Below are 19252 nucleotides of genomic sequence, written 5' to 3' on the forward strand. Positions count from 1 at the left end.
ACAAATATATTATATATATTTTTAAATTTTTTTAATTTTAAAACACCTACACAAAAAAAGTTTAATATTTCAAATACAATCTTTTAAACTTTTAATTAAAATTTAGTGTTATTCCCCAAGAACGACGCCAAAAACTTGATGTGGGTTTAGTGTGTGCAACATTTCTATAGATCCAAACCCTTACGCTTAATTTGAAAATAATTTTACTTTTGTAATCCCAAAATTTGTTTCCATTATTTTATATTCACTAGATCATAAATGCAAGTATTCATATCACTCAAGTAATATATGGCTCTAATGGAGTTCTAAGTGTCAATTCCACAAGGAGAAAATTAAATTATTACTTAATTAAAAGGACCTAAACAGATAGTATAAGAACTACATCAACTAAAGTTAAATGTGAAATATAAGTCTAACAAAACTAAATCTACTATGCTAATTTTGCAAACTTAAAAGTTAAATCTATTATAGTCTGGTAAACTAATTTTAACGAAGATTTCAAATTTAAGAAAATTATCTTTCCCATTTACAATAAGGTTATAGCTAGTGAAGAATCGAATCAAATCTATTATTAATTGCATAATTGCATGTGACAAATAGGAGCAATAATATTTTTTAATCATTTGGTCAAGCGATAAAGGACATTGGTTAATTCAGATGTTTTGAATCCACATCCGTGGTTAGGTTGAAATGATACAAGCTCTCACTTCCTTCCCACCTGAGGGCTAATAATCTAACCATATGCTTTCTAAGCATCTGAATCAAATTGCTGATTAAATATGTTGCCACAAAATCACCAATTCTACACCCATCAAATAATATTTCCCGATTTATTTGCACTCAATCTCGTGGAGACTTCACTCTTCCATGACATTAAAGTGTGATTCCTACTTGAATGCTAAAAACCTGGCCATCCTGGCTCTTATGTTTTGGCATAGATTTTAACAAACCAATTAGTCAGATTGAAAAGTAAATGAAGTTTAAGATGAATCATCAAATTTTAAGAAATTAAGATCATTTTTAAACAGCTATTGATTCTTCACAACACTACTTCTTATTGTAAAGGGAAAGAAAAAACAACTACTCAGAATTCATGGCGAAGAAATAACAAAACATGGATTTAGATATATTGAAGCAAGTTTACACAACACCAAATTAAAGTAAATAACTTATCTTACCCTCCTCCACGAGCAAATCACTTGAAGTTCCTTTGAATCACTTCCTTCTACTTACAATGATATGCACCCATCCCTAAGGATTGCAATGAAGAATAAATCTCTCACTTTCCCTCTCTTCTTATAACACTTAAATATGAATCTCTCAAGATCTCTCAAAATAAACTAAGTATGAATGTTTTGCTCTCTTTTCTTTTCTTCTTTTCTCCTCCTTCACCCCATTTTCAATCAAAAATGGTGATTAATTAGTGTGTGGCCAAAAGTAATGTTTTGCTCTCTTTCTTTTCTTCTTTTCTCCTCCTTCACCCCATTTTCAATCAAAAATGGTGATTAATTAGTGTGTGGCCAAAAGTTCAAGAATTCCTTTAAGCACCCCTTCAAAATTTGTCAAAATTCAATGAATTTTGCGAAGTAACAGTCTCAGCACCATTTTGGTGTTGACTGGTACCATTCGACGGTGGTCGTGCTCCATACAGGTGTATTGGCGCCGTTCGGCGACAGTTCTGGCGCCCGAGCATTTCTTCGCTTCTTTTTTGCTCCAAATTTCATCATTTTTGTTCTTTTTTAATCCAAATCCCCTAATTGAGTATACCTTCATTAAAAACAAGAAAATACCTTTCTTTAAAGTGCAATTTTACTAAAAATGATCAAATATAGGAATTAAAAATATATGAAAAATCGAACATTTTTTTGGTGTATCACTCAGCGCACCTTGAAAGAAATATGCCCAAGGTATATAACATTTTCTATGGGTTAGAAGGATAGAGTACAACAAAGAAGAGTAAAAGAGTGTAAATTTTATTCGTAACATTGACTCTCTATTTATAAGAAAAGTTCTTAGTATTACAAAAGTACATATTAGTCCCAACCTCATTGACCTTTTAGAGGGATGTTTTGGTAATTTATAGAGATATTTGCATACAATAAAATTTGAGGACTAGTTCGATCAACAGAAAGTTCACTAATTGCCTACTAAGCCTTGGCTCCATTGGCATCTAATTTTAAAGGATATTTCTTGCAAATCAACCTAAGGACTAATCACCGCCTTATGAGAGATCCCCTGGTACATTCTACCGACCGCTCGAATAAGATACTTTATCAGGGTTCAACTCAAACGATCGTTTAAGAGTTACGTCTGATCGATCATATATTTTTCTCTAGTCGTTCATCTGTCTTGAGATTTGTGCCAACACATTTCTCATATACAACATCAAAAAGAATATTTTTGTGATTCTACCTTACTTTGATTAATCCTAAAAACATAAGCATAATCTTTGGTAATCCTTTGATTTATGATGAATTGATCCACATATAGTATAGCAGGCTCAATAAAGGTATAAATGATTTCCACTTAGAGTGAATAAAAGATCAAATTATATGCTTGACCCTTAGAACAATAATGAAAACTTATCAAAAGAGCATGTTAAAAGCTTGTTATACAATAGTTCCATGATAATCAATCATAATATTCAATGTTCTTAAGCTCGAACTCTGTTAAAATAGGGTGTTGAAGGATGGTCTCAACCAAGGAAGAAGACTAAGGAATTATGTCAATCATCTAAATGAATTATATCTTTTAGAGGGAACCACCCTTACACCAAATGCCACAACTCATGATGGATTGCATGAGGCAGGCAAAGTTTTGCACGCATGTTGAAGGTTTGTGGATAAGCTTATCTACATAGGATGGATGTATGAAGCTAGCAAAGTCTAAGACGTCAACTTCTTGGGAAGAAACTTTAGCGTGTGGAGTGAGTGCTAGATGTGTACCTCTATATTATTAATTTAAGATATCCACGCCCCTCCAATATGCACATACGTCGATTTTCTAACCTCACATAAAAGTGAGAAGATCTCATTTTGGGACTCCTCTACTTGTCAAACATAATCTTCAAAAGATGAAAAGAAGGATCCATTGTCAGTAGATAATGTGCATTACTAGAAAACAAAGTAGGGGTTTGGCATCAAGGACTTTGAGGTTGTACCATAGAATAGTGGGTGTTAAAATGGAAGCTCATCTATTATATTTGTTGGCATCTAAAGAGGTGTAAACTTCTATTAATTGGATAATTTCTCTCAAAGGTGTCAAATTGTTGCATGCAAAAAAAATTCATAGTAGTAGAGTGATTATTTAATAAAGGTGTCAAATTGTTGCATGAAAAAAAAATTCATAGTAGTAGAGTGATTATTTAATATCTTAGCATTGCCTGAATATCCAACACACTTAGATAATAGAAAGTATCATGAGGATACATCAAGATTTTTTACAAGGAAAAAACTCTAGAAAGGGAAAAAACCATAGGATTGAGCCTAGAAGTAATTCACTTTTCGGTATATAATGTATATAAGACTTAAGGAGTTTGAAAGAAGTCGATTTATTATGAATACGACAATTATAAGAAATTTTTGTTAGGTGTTTATCATCAGATCTTCTAAACAACATTATTTGTTTCAACTATAATCAAAATATATCGTTATGATGTATTTAGGACACAACGTTACACAATATTTATTATATATTGTTAGCTAGCAGAGTTCACAGATTACGACAAACAGAGGCTGTCAATGGTGGTCAATGATAGTAAATGGACCAAAGTTGAAGGTGGTCAGGGGCTATAGAGGCTGAAAGTTATCATCGGGACTTTAATACAACATTATTCTTTACGCCGTATTTGGGATATGTCATTACATTATACTCGATATGTGCCATTACATCATAGTCAGGATACATCGTAAGCTAGCAAAATTCACCAACGGCGGCATGCAAGAGCTGTCAACTATGGTCCACTGCGATCGGTGGGCGATGTTTTATGGTGGTTTGTGCCTATGATGGCAAAGAGATATCGTCAGATCCTCATTCCAAAACAGTACTAGAATTCAATTCCTTCTTCCCTCTCAAGGGAAAAGAGGGAGTCTAATTATAATTTCCAAGGGAAGAGTGTTTTGACCATTTGTTGAGTAACTTCTCTAACCACATGATTGGATAACCCTCATTGATATTTCTTGACCATAGGGGATAACCCACTGTATTGTCTATATCATAGATGATTGGACATACTCTGGAAAATTGTTTCACTTTTTGCGGTTTTTAATGACCTTGGGATTAAACGATCATAAGCTTGTTGGATTTCTCGCATCAAGTGCTCGATTTGATTATGTAGGTAATATTTGGAGTTCATTAGACCATTCACTTAATGATTTGAAGTTTTCAATTGTGACTTGATGGCTTTATTTTGACATTCTTGTCAAATCGAACCAATTTTTCTATCATTATGTTCATCTTGTTGAGACAAACAGATTGACCATAAACTTATTAAAATCGAGGCTCTGAATAATCTTGACTTTTAATTTGCAATATTTATCACCCCAAAGATGCCCCGAGATTCATATCAAACGATAAAATTTTTTTATGGTATATCAAAAAAAAAATCACGTATTCATAATTTAATTTAGAATATTATTCCAAATATTAAAAAATATTATCTCAAATTAAAATATCATTTATTAAATTAATAAAATTAATATTAATATATTATTATTCAAATATTTATGTTAAATTATAAAATTTAAATATTATACACATTAACTCTCTAATTAAACTTTTATTGAACAATGAAAGTCAAAACATTTATTTCTTCCGTTTCATTATCCCTCCGAATTTGACAACCTTAATTTTTGATGCCCGGACATTATTCCTTTTCATCCCAGCCAATGCCTGAAACCAATAATCTGTCTTGACATCTTCAGAATTAAAACACAATCTTTCACCATTACCGTTAAAGTTGTCCGCCTCCGCCGATGCATCATGCCACGTGGCATCGCCCCCCCCCCCCCCCCCCCCCCCATAAGCATGCATAAAGTAATTATAGACCGTTTTTAATCACTTTTAAATTTTCTTAGGGAAACTGATTTAAATATAGGACGGTTTCCGTCTTAAAAGCAAACGGAACTCAGTCAACGTTATCTGACTTTTGACCTGGACAAAATAGTCATTTCAACTGCGCTGCCCCTTCTTCTACCCCATCTCCTCCTCATGTCGGATCAACTATTTAATGCGGGGGTTCCTCCCGCAGAAGCATCGATGTTTTCAAAAGCCGATCGATGCACACACGAAGCGGACTGGAGCTCGAGCTCACAAATCCGCATCTTTCAACATATGGCGGTCAAACAGCCGGAGTCCGCCGCAAGCGCACTGTCTTCCGACAAAGGCGTCGATTTCCTTGACGGCCTCCCCGACGACCTGCTCCTCTTCACCTTCAGCAAACTATCCGCCACCGCCTCTGCTCCCGCAGATCTCATCAGCCTCCTCCTCACGTAATCATCAATAAAATGATCAACTTTTGAAAAATCTCTGATCTCTTACCCATATTCTAAACAAGATTCCAACTTTATTTTCAGATGCAGGCGATTTAACGCATTAGGAACGCATCCGATGGTTCTTTCCAAATTATCAGTAAAAGGGGTTTGCGTGAGAGCAAAAACTTGGTCGGAATCAGCGCACCGATTCCTTAAGCGATGTACCGACGCCGGCAGCCGGGAAGCCTGTTACACTCTGGGCATGATCCGTTTCTACTGCTTGGAAAACAGGGGAAGCGGTGCGTCGCTGATGGCCAAAGCGGCCATGGGTTCGCACTCTGCGGCGTTGTACTCGCTCGCCGTCATCCAATTTAATGGCAGCGGCGGCTCCAAAAACAAGAAAGATCTCCGCGCCGGCGTCGCTCTCTGCGCCCGCGCGGCGTATTTTGGCCATATCGACGCGCTTCGAGAGCTGGGGCACTGTCTGCAAGACGGCTACGGAGTGAAACAGAACATCGGCGAAGGGCGGCGGTTTCTTCTTCAGGCGAACGCGAGGGAGCTTGCTTCGGTTTTGTCGAGTGAAAAACTGGCGTCTTTGGCCTTTGTGGCGAGTTCGTTGCTGAGTGATTTTGGGTGTAGCGTGCCGGCGGTGGGAGGGCATGGGGTTAACAGGTTTATGGTGGAGTGGTTTGAAGAGAAAGGGGAGGGGAGGGAGAGGGAAGGGTTGAGGATGTGTTCTCATGGAGGGTGTGGAAGGCCGGAGACGAGGCGACATGAATTTCGGCGATGTTCGGTTTGTGGTGTCGTTAATTATTGTTCGAGGGCGTGTCAGGCGATGCACTGGAAGGTTGCGCATAAGTTGGAATGTGCTCCGATGGAGAGATGGCTTGATGGTGGTGAGGGGATGCCGGCGGCAGGGGTACAGGGTGGGGATGTGAATTTGGAGGGTCGATGACAGTGGTGGTAATGTTTTCCGGCGGGCTCTCTTTTCTGTTTTTTTTTTTTTTTTAGATGCTTTTTTTGTTCATTTTCATTTTGTTGTTTTTGAGGGGAGAAAATTCAATCTTTCTGATGTGCAGGGTTTAAAAATCGTATCTTTTAGAACTTGGGCGGCGTACTCGGAGCGATGGCATTAAGTTTCGATAAAGTTAATAGTTTTGTTATTTATGGGATTATAATTTGATTTTTTTTTTATTTTATTATTAATTTTTAAAATCTAACATTAAAAATTTGATGGAATGGGAGGAAGTTAAAATGTTGATGTTAGAATTATGAAACGTCTTAAGAACAGTTTGAGAATTTCGGTATGTTTGGGGCAACTTATGCTTATCTTTAATGTGCTTAAAAAAAAAACTTCATTCACATTAAGCTATCAAAACATGTTTTTCAAACGGTGATGCGGTATATTGAAAACACCGCCCGCACTTATAAGCTGCCCCAAACGGACTCTTAATGTGAATGAAGTTTTTTTTTTTTGGAATTAAAGTTTTATTTGAAATTTATGTTTATCTGAAACTTAATTAAGATATTCAATTTAAATCAGCCAAAATTAAAAGTCACAAAAGTATTCTAACTAATTTCAATCGTTTGAAAAACATGAAGGTGGTCCGCGCCTATCGGAATAAGAATCATCAGCTAAAGGTTTCTGGACCTTGCATTATGTCCGGAAATTTCTTGAAGAATATGTTAAACTTTTAAAATTACGTTGTTTTATTTTCGTCGCTTCTGTGGAAGTCTTTTGCATAGAAATTTTGCGCTGTCCGTTTCTATAACATCACACTGATGGATAGTGAGGTAATCAGATAAAATAATTTAAAGAGGATTTTCAGACATAGAACTCAAAACTATTATATATATTAACAAAAGACCATTACTTGGCAAAATATAGGATGATCTTTATACACCAAATAAATGTCTGCACAAATTTTGAGGAGATGTGATGATACCGATAGTCTAATGTATATGAAAGGAGGGCTCACCAAAAAAAAAAAAAAAAAAAAAAAAAAATCTTGGGAGAATAATGATCATCGAGGGTTTCTTTAGTAGGCACCTATAAGAATAATTATTTTTCTAGGAAGTGGATCAAAGGCAACAAATTGGCCATCACCATGACGATGGTGGTTGTAGCCCTCTCTTAAAAAAAAATATTGTGTCCGGACAACGGACTTGATACAGTGGGGGGCGGAGTGGGAGCTCGGACCTCCGTTGTATCACATTTCTTTGGCAATATAGCCTAGCTTTGCTCAGCTGACAACAGCCCCTTATCAGGGATTGAAGCTTGGCGGCTAGATTTGATCAACTGATCGACACAACTTAGCCGTTTGAGTCAATCTTGCCGAACTATTACCCGTAAATGTTCAACCCACCAGCAACATAAAGCCAGGTCGACATGCAATCTATATCAAACCAGGCCGACCTTTAGTCTTTATCGAACCGGGCTGATCTACAACCTTTATCAAACCAGTTCAATTGACGAGCCTCTCAAGCTTAACTGTCCGACAATGCCTACTAAAGGCTAACCAATCCAACCAGCCAAGTCTCAGAGTGGTCAAATTCTAAGCCCACATTGAGTAGAATGCCTACAAAGCTCTGTATAGTCTACATTAAAGGGGGCCATAAATGTAACTACATATGTTGTACCCCCAGTTCTTTATAATTAGAGGGATCATCCTAAGAATAAAGGGTTACATACCTCCCATCAAATTGATGTTCTTTAGTATGTATTTCTCTCTGTCTCTCGGTTTCTCTCTCCTTATCTTAAACTCTATTCATTGGGTGTGGTTCACGATCAAGTCAAGATTAAACAATCTCAAACATCTATATTAAATAAGAATGTTTTATGTTATTTAAAATAACAAAAGTCTGTATAGGTCGTCAGCTTGGCATAATCAATTTGTGAAGAGCAGTTTGATACAAGTTGTTTAGAAAAGTCATTTAGCTGGGTTCAATTAATCCAATCTTACAAATTAATTACATTTCATTTGGTCCATTCGTTAAGCAATTCACACAATCAAATTTTAATAAATTCTATCAATAAAGTGACTCAGCAATAAATATATACCTTTATTAGTATGCTCTATGTACTCTTAATATCAGCAACATCATCAACAGACACAATGTTAACTTGAATCTTTCTTTTTCTAAAGCCACTTATTTAACTCTCCTTGAGCATGCTTGACAAAAAATACAACAAGATGTGGCTATCCTTGAACAAGAGGGGAAGAGATTTGCTTATTTCACTATCTAATTTATTAAATATTCTTCTTCGCCTCTTTTCTCTTACAAACTCTACCTACGTGGTATGAGAACATTTTTATTTTAGAATTCAACATCCTCTAAGATGTAGTGAAGGTGGATTATGTCCGAAATTAGAAGCTGAGCTTTACACAAGGAAGAACTTCAAGCTTGAGAAAATTCTATTAGCATGGTGTGCACACAAGTGTTCATGATTAAAAAAATGAATGAGCTAAAGGAGCAAGCAATGTCAATAATTTGAGAGACATAAAAGCATATACTTAGTGTATCACGTAGAGTTCACAAACCATTTGGATCATATAAATCGATAAGTAAAAGTGGAGAGAAACCAGTGGAAGAGTTAGGAGAGATCTACCATGAACACCAGCCAAAGATGATGAATTGCATTTTTCATACATTGAAGTTTCATCTCCTTCAGACCATAGAGAGAAGAGAATGAGGGAATGTAGAAAAAAGAAAGAGTTATTAAGGAATACTTTCCAAAAAAAAAAAGAAGAAGCAAAAGCGCCATAAAAGTTAAAGAATTTGCATATAAAATCTTTTAAAGGAAGATTAGTAAAAGAGGAGAGAAATCAGTGGAAGAGTTAGGAGAGATCAACCATGAATACCAGCCAAAGATGATGAATTGTATTTTTCATACATTGAAGTTTCATCTCCTTCAGACCATAGAGAGAAGAGAATGAGGGAATGTAGAAAAAAGAAAGAGTTATTAAGGAATACTTTCCAAAAAAAAAAAGAAGAAGCAAAAGCGCCATAAAAGTTAAAGAATTTGCATATAAAATCTTTTAAAGGAAGATTAGATCTTGTTCATCATGCAGCTTCATTCAAGACATGTACATGTTTATTAAAAATTAAGGAAATTATTAATTGTTGGTTGTTCCTCATGCCACTAAAATATCCAACCCTTCGCTGGAAACATAATTTCCTAATCAGAGCAATCACTTCCTATAGAGAATTTAAATGGGTCGTCGTTATGCAACTTGATAATCTATAGAAGCCACAAAATAATTCTTAAGCTTTACTGAGAACTCTTTAGGAGCCCTAGGAAGTTTAAGAAGTTTCCTAATTTGGTTCTGAGGGTTAAGTAGGACTTAGAGACTTAAATTTAGGGACTTAGAGCTAGCAGTTATTCATGTTGTATTAGATTAGCTCTTAAGAGAAGGCTTGTTTTGGTATACTCTTGAGTTGCAACGCACAAAAATTTTAACATAATTCTTTAATTAGTATGTCCAATTGCCTAATGGGAGTGTTAAGACATTTTTCAGAGCTAGAAAGTATATTTAAAAATAGATTTGATGGAGTTCAACGACATGTCACTGTAGGTGATTTATTCATCGAGAAACAGAAGCCTAATAAATCCTTCTTGACAACATCTTAATGTGAAGAATCATAAGTTTAAGTACTAACTTAAGTTACAATAATAGCATGCCATAGAAATCCTTTTGAAGAACATGGGCTAGTTGCTTTGTTTTTGAAAGGTTTCACTATCAGGAGTTTTGAAAAGTTAATTAGTAAAGCAACTAGCCTACAAGAAGAGATAAAATAACTATCACTATTAAATTAGAATGCTAAGAAAAAACCCAAAAGGCTTAAGATAAAAGGTATGAGAATTTGTCTATTATTGGTCATGGAAAGCGGCATATGAAAATATAGTCTAAAAATTCCAAAAAACAGCAGTGGCAGCCCTCACAATAACACCTGCAATAGTAATTGCTTGAGGTATTAAGGATGTCAACATTAACTTTTGAACAAAAGAAGAATTGGGTATATTCTTTTCTAGGATAGTGCTTTGAAGAAAATGTTTAAAAGCCTTCTCAAAAGTTTAGACTTCAAACTGTGAGAAACTGGAAACCAGAAAATGTAGGAAGGAATAATGAGCCCAATTACTGCATGTATCACAGACTTCTCAGACACACGATAAAAGAATGCTTTTCTTTCAAAGATTGGATAAAAAGGAACCCTAAAGACTATACGATTATCATTCATAAATAATATTTGAAGGAACCAACACAAGGTTAGTGAATGTGGTCTTTGGTTAAAGAATAAAATCTGATAAGCCAAGTAAGGAAGTGGAAGGTTAGAATCTTGTTCTATCCAAGACTGCTAGGAAAATCATAAAGAGAGTTCAGAGTCTTATGGGAACAACCTAAGAAGGAGTTTGGACATCAATTAAACCTAACATTTCAATAGTTCATGAGTAAGTAGAAGAAAAGACACCAAAAAGGAAGTTAACAACTCTTGAAGGATGAGTTAAAGGAGTTTGGACATCAATTAAACCTAACATTTCAGTAGTTCATGAGTAAGTAGAAAAAAAGACACGAAAATGGAAGTTAACAACTCTTGAAGGATGAGTTAAAGGAGAGAAATCATGTATAGAAATTTCAAGGATAGTATAGAGTTTTATTCCTAGGATAGTTGTTTAGGGTGATGGTCATGTAACCCTCCCACCATAAACTCTGTATGATTATTATTTCTATCCCTCTGGTATTACGAAGAATATGAGTCATTGTTCTTATTATATCTTATTTATTTCTAATGAATCCTTATTGATTGACTCAAGTAATAATTCTAACGACAGTGAATAATAATTATAATGACAGTGAAATCCTAATAATTCAAACAATCTTCATAATAATAATTCTCAAGTTATAAAAGAGAACATTTACAAAAATTACAATTGGTCTTCTGATAGTGATGCCCTTGTACTCAATCTTAAGGGTACATTTATTAGAATCAAATTAGAACCTTCAAATTCTGAAGAAACTCAAGATTAAATTCTCGTCAAACACTCTACTAACAATTCCGTAACATAAGCTTTTGAGGTTAACCTTGGAAGTGGCAGAATGCTCCAATGCATAGTGTACCTTAAGAGAAAAGCATAAGAATTAGTGAGCCTACAATACTGCCACAAGATGTTCCTATCCAAGATGAGCCTATGAAAGTTATCCCTAAAGTTGATTATAATGTACTATCTCATCTAAGAAATTTACTAGTCAAGCACTGTATTTATGACACCCTCATTCTATCCAAGGAAAAGAGGTAGACATTAATCAAGGAACTATAATATCCTATGATTTATATTGCTCAAGTAACATATAAAGGAGAAGCAAAATATTATAATGAGGGTCCCAAACTCACATTTATAGATGATGAACTTCTGTTGGTAACAACAAAACATAATCAACCACTATTTATGTTCATCAACAATGGACGATTTAAATTATCCAGAGTTCTTGTTGATCCTGGTGCATTTGTGAATATTATGAATCTAAAAACACTTGCATAACTTGAAGTGGACACATGTAGACTTTTATCATATAAAATGTTATTACGAGGATTTAACCTAAAAGAAGCACTTGGGTCAGTAACACTACCACTTAAAATTAGGAGTTTTTTAAACTGCAGCAAAATTCCATATCATCAACTTAGATACATCTTCAATGCACTCCTTGGAAGATCGTGGCTTCTCGAACACATAATGGTGCCATCATTTATTTAAACATTTGGAGTGTTGGAGAAATCATTCCAATTTGTTCTATCTTTTTAGATAATGCAACAACTTGACATGCAATCATTGAAATGCATCGTTATCATGAATATTGGATACTTTCTTAGGATTTACCCGATCTGAGGGTCATTGAAATTATTTGTAGCCATTTTTTCAATTAATGAGTAAGTTTCATCAAAGGGGTTTGACATTAATGAACCTCCAAAAACAACATCTATACTAGATCTAAGGGATCCTACTAACTCATTATAAAAAGTTTGAATGATTAACTAGTTTGGCAAAGCATGATGTAGACACTTTCTAAAGAGTTCCTTATAGTTTGGCAAAACATGATGTAGACACTTTCTAAAGAGTTCCTTAATTCTTTCCCAAGTTTCATATATAGATTCTCCTTCATACTGAATAAAAGAAGTAATATCATTTATAAGTATAGATTATCCTTCGTACTGAATAAAAGAAGTAATATCATTTATAAGTTTTGTAGTTTTGGAAGGTGGAAAATACTTATCCAAAAATTTTTGAGCTAAATCTCCCCAAGTTCTAATAGATCTAGGTGTTAACGAATTTAACCACATTTTAGCTTTTATCTCTTAGTTAAAAAAGAAATAGTTATAGTCTGAAGACATCATTTGATAGGACAACATATTTAAATATAGCACACAGTTCTAAGATTTAGCTAAATGTAAATTAGGGTCCTCATATGGTGTTCCTCCAAACTGATTATTTTATACCATTTGTATAATCGAAGGTTTAAATTCAAATGAGTTAGCCTCTATAGCAGAAGTTTGAATACTTAAATGAATTTCATCTACTGTAGGGTTTGCGTAATCCCTTAAAGATTTTTGTAAATTATGATGTTCATTTTCAGCAGTTTGAAATTCAATATTATTTTGCGATGTGTTTGTCATTTCTTGAGAATTGTGAATTCTTCCTTGTTTTTGAACTTTTCTAAAAGTTTGTTCCAATTCAGGATCGTAAGGCACTAAATTTTCAGATTCAAAACTACACATAAACACTGTAAAAATTGCAGAAAATAAAATAGCACACCAAAAATGGAAAAAAATATATATTTTTTTTGAATTTTTAATTTTGAATTTTTTTTGTTATTGGTTTTTTAATGTTTTTTTAAAATTTTTAAAACTACAATTCAAATAAAATTGTAAGGTAAAATTTTTTGTCTTTTTCCTAGGCAACGATGTTAAAAACTTGACCCACTAGCTCTTAGGTATATTTTTAATCTCCTTACTTAAGCCAGAAAATATATCTCAATTTATATCTAGCAGTTAGTATGAACACTTGCAATGATTTATGAATTATATTATAGATTTTCACACTATGCGTACTACACAAGTATACTTTTCGTTTCAAGTAATATAGGATTTTTTTTAAAAACCTAGTATCAATCCGCGAGGAATGCGATAACTCTTAAAATCAACTTACAAAAATTCTATTTAAATTGCAATTTTAAAAGATAAAAGATTTAAAATGATATGTTTGCTAAAAATTACTGTTAAAAGAGCTTAAAATGAAAGTAACAACTAAATGTAACAACTTAACAATATATAACAACCAGTTTGGACATTATGGAAAACCTTTCCTCTTGTAAAGAGATTTTTGTTTATATAGGATTCAAATGATTTAAAACAGACTTAAGGTATTTTGAAAAATAGAAATATACCTTATTCTATACTCCCTCCCAGTGCTTCCAAAGAACATTAGCTAATTTAAGGTCAATTTCATAACATCTCGACTCCACATCAGTGATATCTAGCTTCTCACCTCTAGATGCCCCTAGCATATGCCATCGTAATGACTGAATCCCAACGTCAGGGTACTAAAATTTAAGCCAAACTGTTAAGAATCTAGTCTGTCACTCTAGATCTGACTAATTTTATGCTCATCAAAACTTATCTACCTTTTTATTTGCACTTTCCCTTAGGTGATCGCAATGGCTCTGCTTAGAATGAAGTATGGTATCCACTTGGGTGAAACCATAGCCCTCCTAGTTCATTATGTTTCTCAACAGATTTTAACGCCACAATTGGTCAGTTTGCGGAGTAAATGAAGATTCAGTTAAAATATCATCACAATTTTTAAAAGTAAAAAAAATATATTTAAATCATTCTTATCCCACAAAATTAAGTCCCATATGCAAGAAGGAAGAAAATGAACTACTCAGTGGTCAGTTTGCGGAGTAAATGAAGATTCAGTTAAAATATCATCACAATTTTTAAAAGTAAAAAAATATATTTAAATCATTCTCATCCCACAAAATTAAGTCCCACATGCAAGAAGAAAGAAAAGGAACTAAGGAAGAAAATGAACTACTCAGAATTCCTGAATATTAAACAAAAACAATTTTTTTGCAGTGAAATCCAAGTTTTACAGCAAAAACTCAAACATAAATATGAAGTACCTTATGCTATCTCCCGAAGCAATCTTTTGGAGTTTCCTCGAAGCAATCTCCAAACTTCTTCACACTAAAACATACTCATATTTATACTCGAACACAAAATATGAAAAAAATAAGTCACTATTGCTGCCCAATTAAAGTTTTGAGGCTCCAAAATGTCTCTAAATTCAGTCAAATCCTTGTCATTAAATATAAAACAGGAAATAACCAAGGGTTGCTTCGAACACCCATAAGTCACTATTGCTCATAAATATCTAAATTCAGTCAAATCCTTCTCATTAAATATAAAACAGGAAATAACCAAGGGTTGCTTCGAACACCCCTCCAAAATTTGGCCAAATTTGATGTATCTTCTAGAACGATAGTTACTAGCATTATAGCGTCAGTTTGGGGCGCTATAGCGCCTTTCTCATTCGATAGTGATGCTATGGAGCCAAAGGGTGGCACAAAAATCATTATTTTTGTTCTATTTTTTTATCATTTTATATAAATGTCTATTCCATGTATCTGAAACCAAAAACATGCAAAATATATTCCTTTAAAGTGTAATATCATCAAAAATGTACATAAGAGGCTTATAAAACATGCATTAAAAATATGGTATATTAAGGTGAATCAATGCTCTAATAAATTATATATATTTTATAACATATCTATAATATAGTTTAAATTATAACATTAAGGTAATTGACCAATCAACTTGCTTTACTTCGGTAGGTTGACACGGCGGTCTGGGTGGCGACCTTATCTTGTGTTGGCCGGTCGAGGCATCCAATCGAGTGTAAATCTCGTCCGTCGTGGCCAAAAGTGGGTCGGTCGATTAGCCGTGGTCGAGGGTTCTCGCCTACGACCTGCTCGGTCAGCCGGCTGACGGGTTGATTTGTTTCATCGTGTGCATCATGGCTTGTTTGTTGTTTGACTCAAGTCTTACAGACATGTGTCTTTGTAAGCCGGCTGACGGGTTTGTTTCATCGTGTGCATCATGGCTTGTTTGTCGTTTGGCTCAAGTCTTACAGGCATGTGTCTTTGTCTGCCTTGCCGGTTCATCGTTTCGAACGGATATTCTCTCTCACAAGGTCTTGGGGCGGATCTTGTCACTGCCTATGCGGTATATCCGACGAAACTCGCTGTCGGGAAGATTTGCGTCTCACTCGCGGTAGATCACGTCACCATCTAGTGGGAAAACATCTCCATTGCTTTGACATATCCCAGGTTTAGTGACGCGGTTTCTCATGCTTGGTATTAAATTACAAGTCGATCGCTTACCTCGAAGGGAAGCTTTTTACGCCGGGTCATTTGCTTTGTTTGAGGTTTTTGCTGAGAGTTCTAGTGTGTATACATTTATAATAAAAATATATTTACAATTTAAAAATTATATTACGGATATATATATGATTTTATCCTCTGAATAATTAGCGTTTCTCATAAAACTAAAAGTAATTCTGTTTCTTATAATAGCAGGGAGAAGAAAACTCTTACGCGGGACGACAAGTGGACAGCTTTAGGGCAGGAAACGAATTTGTTTTAGAAAACGAAACGGAAAATGAAAGATAACAGATTCAAGTCTTGAATGCTCGTTTTCAAATTTTGATTTATTTATTGGAATTTGACAATAAATCTACCCAATTAAAAAATAAATTGATAATAAGAGAAATAATGGTGGTCAAATCTGGCTCACTTTTTCTATGAGACGGGTCAGTCTGATGGAGAAAAATGACTTGGACTCATTATTTTAATATTATTTTTATGAGAAAAGAAAAGAAAAATATTATGGAGAGTTTAGAGTGCTCGGACGAGAAAAAGTTATTTCATACGGAATCCTGAGATTTACGGTCAGGATGTAATTTAATGGGCTTCACCTAAATTTTTTTCTTTAAAAAAGAAAAATGAAATAATCATCACCGTAGATCACCGGGATCTACGGTTAGGATCGGACACCGCATGCAGAGATGCATGCGGTGTCCGTATGCAATAATTTCTCTCAGACGAGAGGCGAAATCAAATTATTTCCCAATGGGCAATTTTCTTCCTGTTGAAATTTGTAATTTTGTATAAAAAGACTGAAATTTAAATTTTTGTTACATAGTTTGGACATAATTTTGAATGCCCTTGTTATATTTATTTTTTTCCCAATTAAAAAACATATTTTGTGACTTAGCTCGCCTTAAAAAAAATTCAACATTTATTGAATGCTCGCCCTAAGAAATAATGCTAGTTCTATCTAGCCAACTGGTACGAACCCAATATTTTAGTTTTCTTCATTTATTTCTAATTAATATATTACATATTTTAGCCCATATAAACTCGAATTACTATATTTATGTGCGTGGATAGATTAGTGGAGATTATTCTTCCTAATTAGGTGACTCGGATTCGAAGTATCTTTTAATCATTAATTTTTAATCTAGTTGTCATAAAAATTCGCGACTTTATTGTAACTAGATTTCATACATGTGCATAAAAATATGTTCGCACAAATCTTGAGAATATTTAACAATTCTCGCTTATGAACACTAAAAGACTGCATCGTGATAGTCAAAAGACATAAGTGTCAATGTTCTTTTTCTTCAGTCAGAACTATTAACTGACCGAATGGAAGTACAATCCGAACGAATGGATATGTGGCACCTAAAGGACAGTCATTTGTAACCGACTCCCTCAACTGATTCTGAAACTCTTCATAAAGATGGCCAAAGGATACCCCACGAAATATCTTTATTATCCTCTAAAGAATGCCCCCTATCCAAGTAGAACTGTTTGCCCGAATACGATGATACACCCTCCAAATGATAGTCTAGTTCACCCTAACGAAAAGAGGGCATTTACATATCCTATCCCTTGAGAAGGCCAACCGAAGACCTCCAAGTTGACCAAGTGATTTTTAGATGATTGAAGGACAACACCAATAATCCTTTAAATGCCTATCTTTAGGCAGTTATTGACCCGACCAACAATTTCACAGATATTTAAGTTTCGAAAGATTGCTATAAACTTGACTCAATTTAAATTTAGCGGCTAGTGTGCAAAATCGAAATGTTATGTAGTTTTGAAAATAGTTTACACACTAGGGGTACTACACAAGTATATGTATTGTTTAAAGTCATATAGAGTTTTCTTTAAAAACCTCAGTATCGATCCGTCATATAGAGTTTTCTTTAGAAACCTCAGTATCGATCCCACGGGGGAAGTTATAACTTCTATAATGACTTAGAAAAACTTCTATTAAAACTGCAAACACAACTTATTGGAGAAGAATGTCGAAGTATTTTGAAAAGACTAAAGCTAAATGTATGCAAGGTTTAATTCTAGGCACAATTAAAATTCAGATATTATAAACTAATTAAATGTAGAAAAGTTTGAATTATTTAAAGAATCTTTTCCCTTACAATTAATTCTTAATCAGTGTTGGAATTAAAAAAGTTTAAAGATTTTAATGTTGTGTTGTGACAAATAAGAGCATACTTGCTTCTTTACTCTCTTTCGAGTGCATAAAGAATATTGACTAATCTAAAGTAACTTCCAGCGTGTGTGGTAGTGTTGGGTAGATTCTAGTCTGCCACTTTTAGATTACCCGTTGGACCCTCTCTATAGGATCTACTAAGGACCCTCAGTTCCAACTTTAGATCAAATTGGTAAAGGATCTATACTGTCACCATAGAAACACCAATTCTACGTCCATCAAGACTTATCTCCCTATCTATTTCTACTCTCCTTAAATTGTGGTTCCCCTCCTCGTAAAGTTAGTGTGGTACTCACTAGTAGGGTGAAATCATAACCCTCCCGAGTCACTATGTTTCACAACGAATTTTAACATCACAAATGACTAGTTTGCAAGGTAAATGAAAAACGATGAAAATATCATCACAACTTATGAAATAAAAGAAGTTTAAAATAAATTAAATCCTCCACATGATTACTTCATATTGCAAGGTAAAATAAAATAAAACTATCCAGAACTCACGGGGATAACACAACAAAATATGATTTATATTTAAAGTCAAGTCTTATCAATATAAATTCAAATACAAACATAATTACTTATCTTAGATGTCCTCCCCAAAAAATTCTTGAAGTTCCTTTCAAGATATCTTCAAACTCTTCTTACACAATCTCACCCCTACTAACTCGCATACCCATTAGTGTCCCATTTTTTGACCAGCCAACAACCCCATTTTATAAAGCTCTGAAAAAAAACCAGGGTCACTTCAAGCACCTCTTCAAAATTTTTCTAAATTCATTGAACCAAATTGAAAACTGCTTCTAGTGCTATCGCACCAAAATGGGGAGCTATGGCGTCTGTTTATGTCGAGAATTGGTGCTATGGTGCCAAAAGCTGATGCAATAGAGTTAGATCATGAGGAGCAATTTTTTTGCTCTATTTTGCCCTTATTTCACTCCATTTTCTCTAAAGTTTCATTTCCTGTACTTAAACCAAAAACATGCAAAATACCTTTCTTTAAAGTGCAATGACAAATAAAATAGTCATTAAATGCATATAATAAGGTAGTCAATTCTTAGGCATGTCAATCCCCCCAAACTTAAACGTTTCTTCTGCTTAGGTAACCCCTTTTTATTATGTAAAAACCTTATAACTTATGGTAGTGG

General features: G+C 34.3%; 1 protein-coding gene across 1 annotated transcript; it reads left to right on the forward strand.

Annotated features, from left to right (window-relative positions):
• The first annotated feature begins 5237 nt into the window (after positions 1 to 5237).
• LOC110034166 (F-box protein At1g67340-like) lies at positions 5238 to 6502 on the forward strand. The gene is made up of 2 exons (XM_020738458.1): positions 5238 to 5489; positions 5574 to 6502. The coding sequence occupies exons 1-2, from the start codon at positions 5257 to 5259 to the stop codon at positions 6424 to 6426; spliced, it is 1086 nt and encodes a 361-aa protein (XP_020594117.1). The 5' UTR covers positions 5238 to 5256; the 3' UTR covers positions 6427 to 6502.
• The last annotated feature ends 12750 nt before the right edge of the window (positions 6503 to 19252 follow it).

This window comes from Phalaenopsis equestris, unplaced genomic scaffold (assembly GCF_001263595.1).
Source record: "Phalaenopsis equestris unplaced genomic scaffold, ASM126359v1 Scaffold000002, whole genome shotgun sequence".
NCBI classification, from domain to species: domain Eukaryota; kingdom Viridiplantae; phylum Streptophyta; class Magnoliopsida; order Asparagales; family Orchidaceae; genus Phalaenopsis; species Phalaenopsis equestris.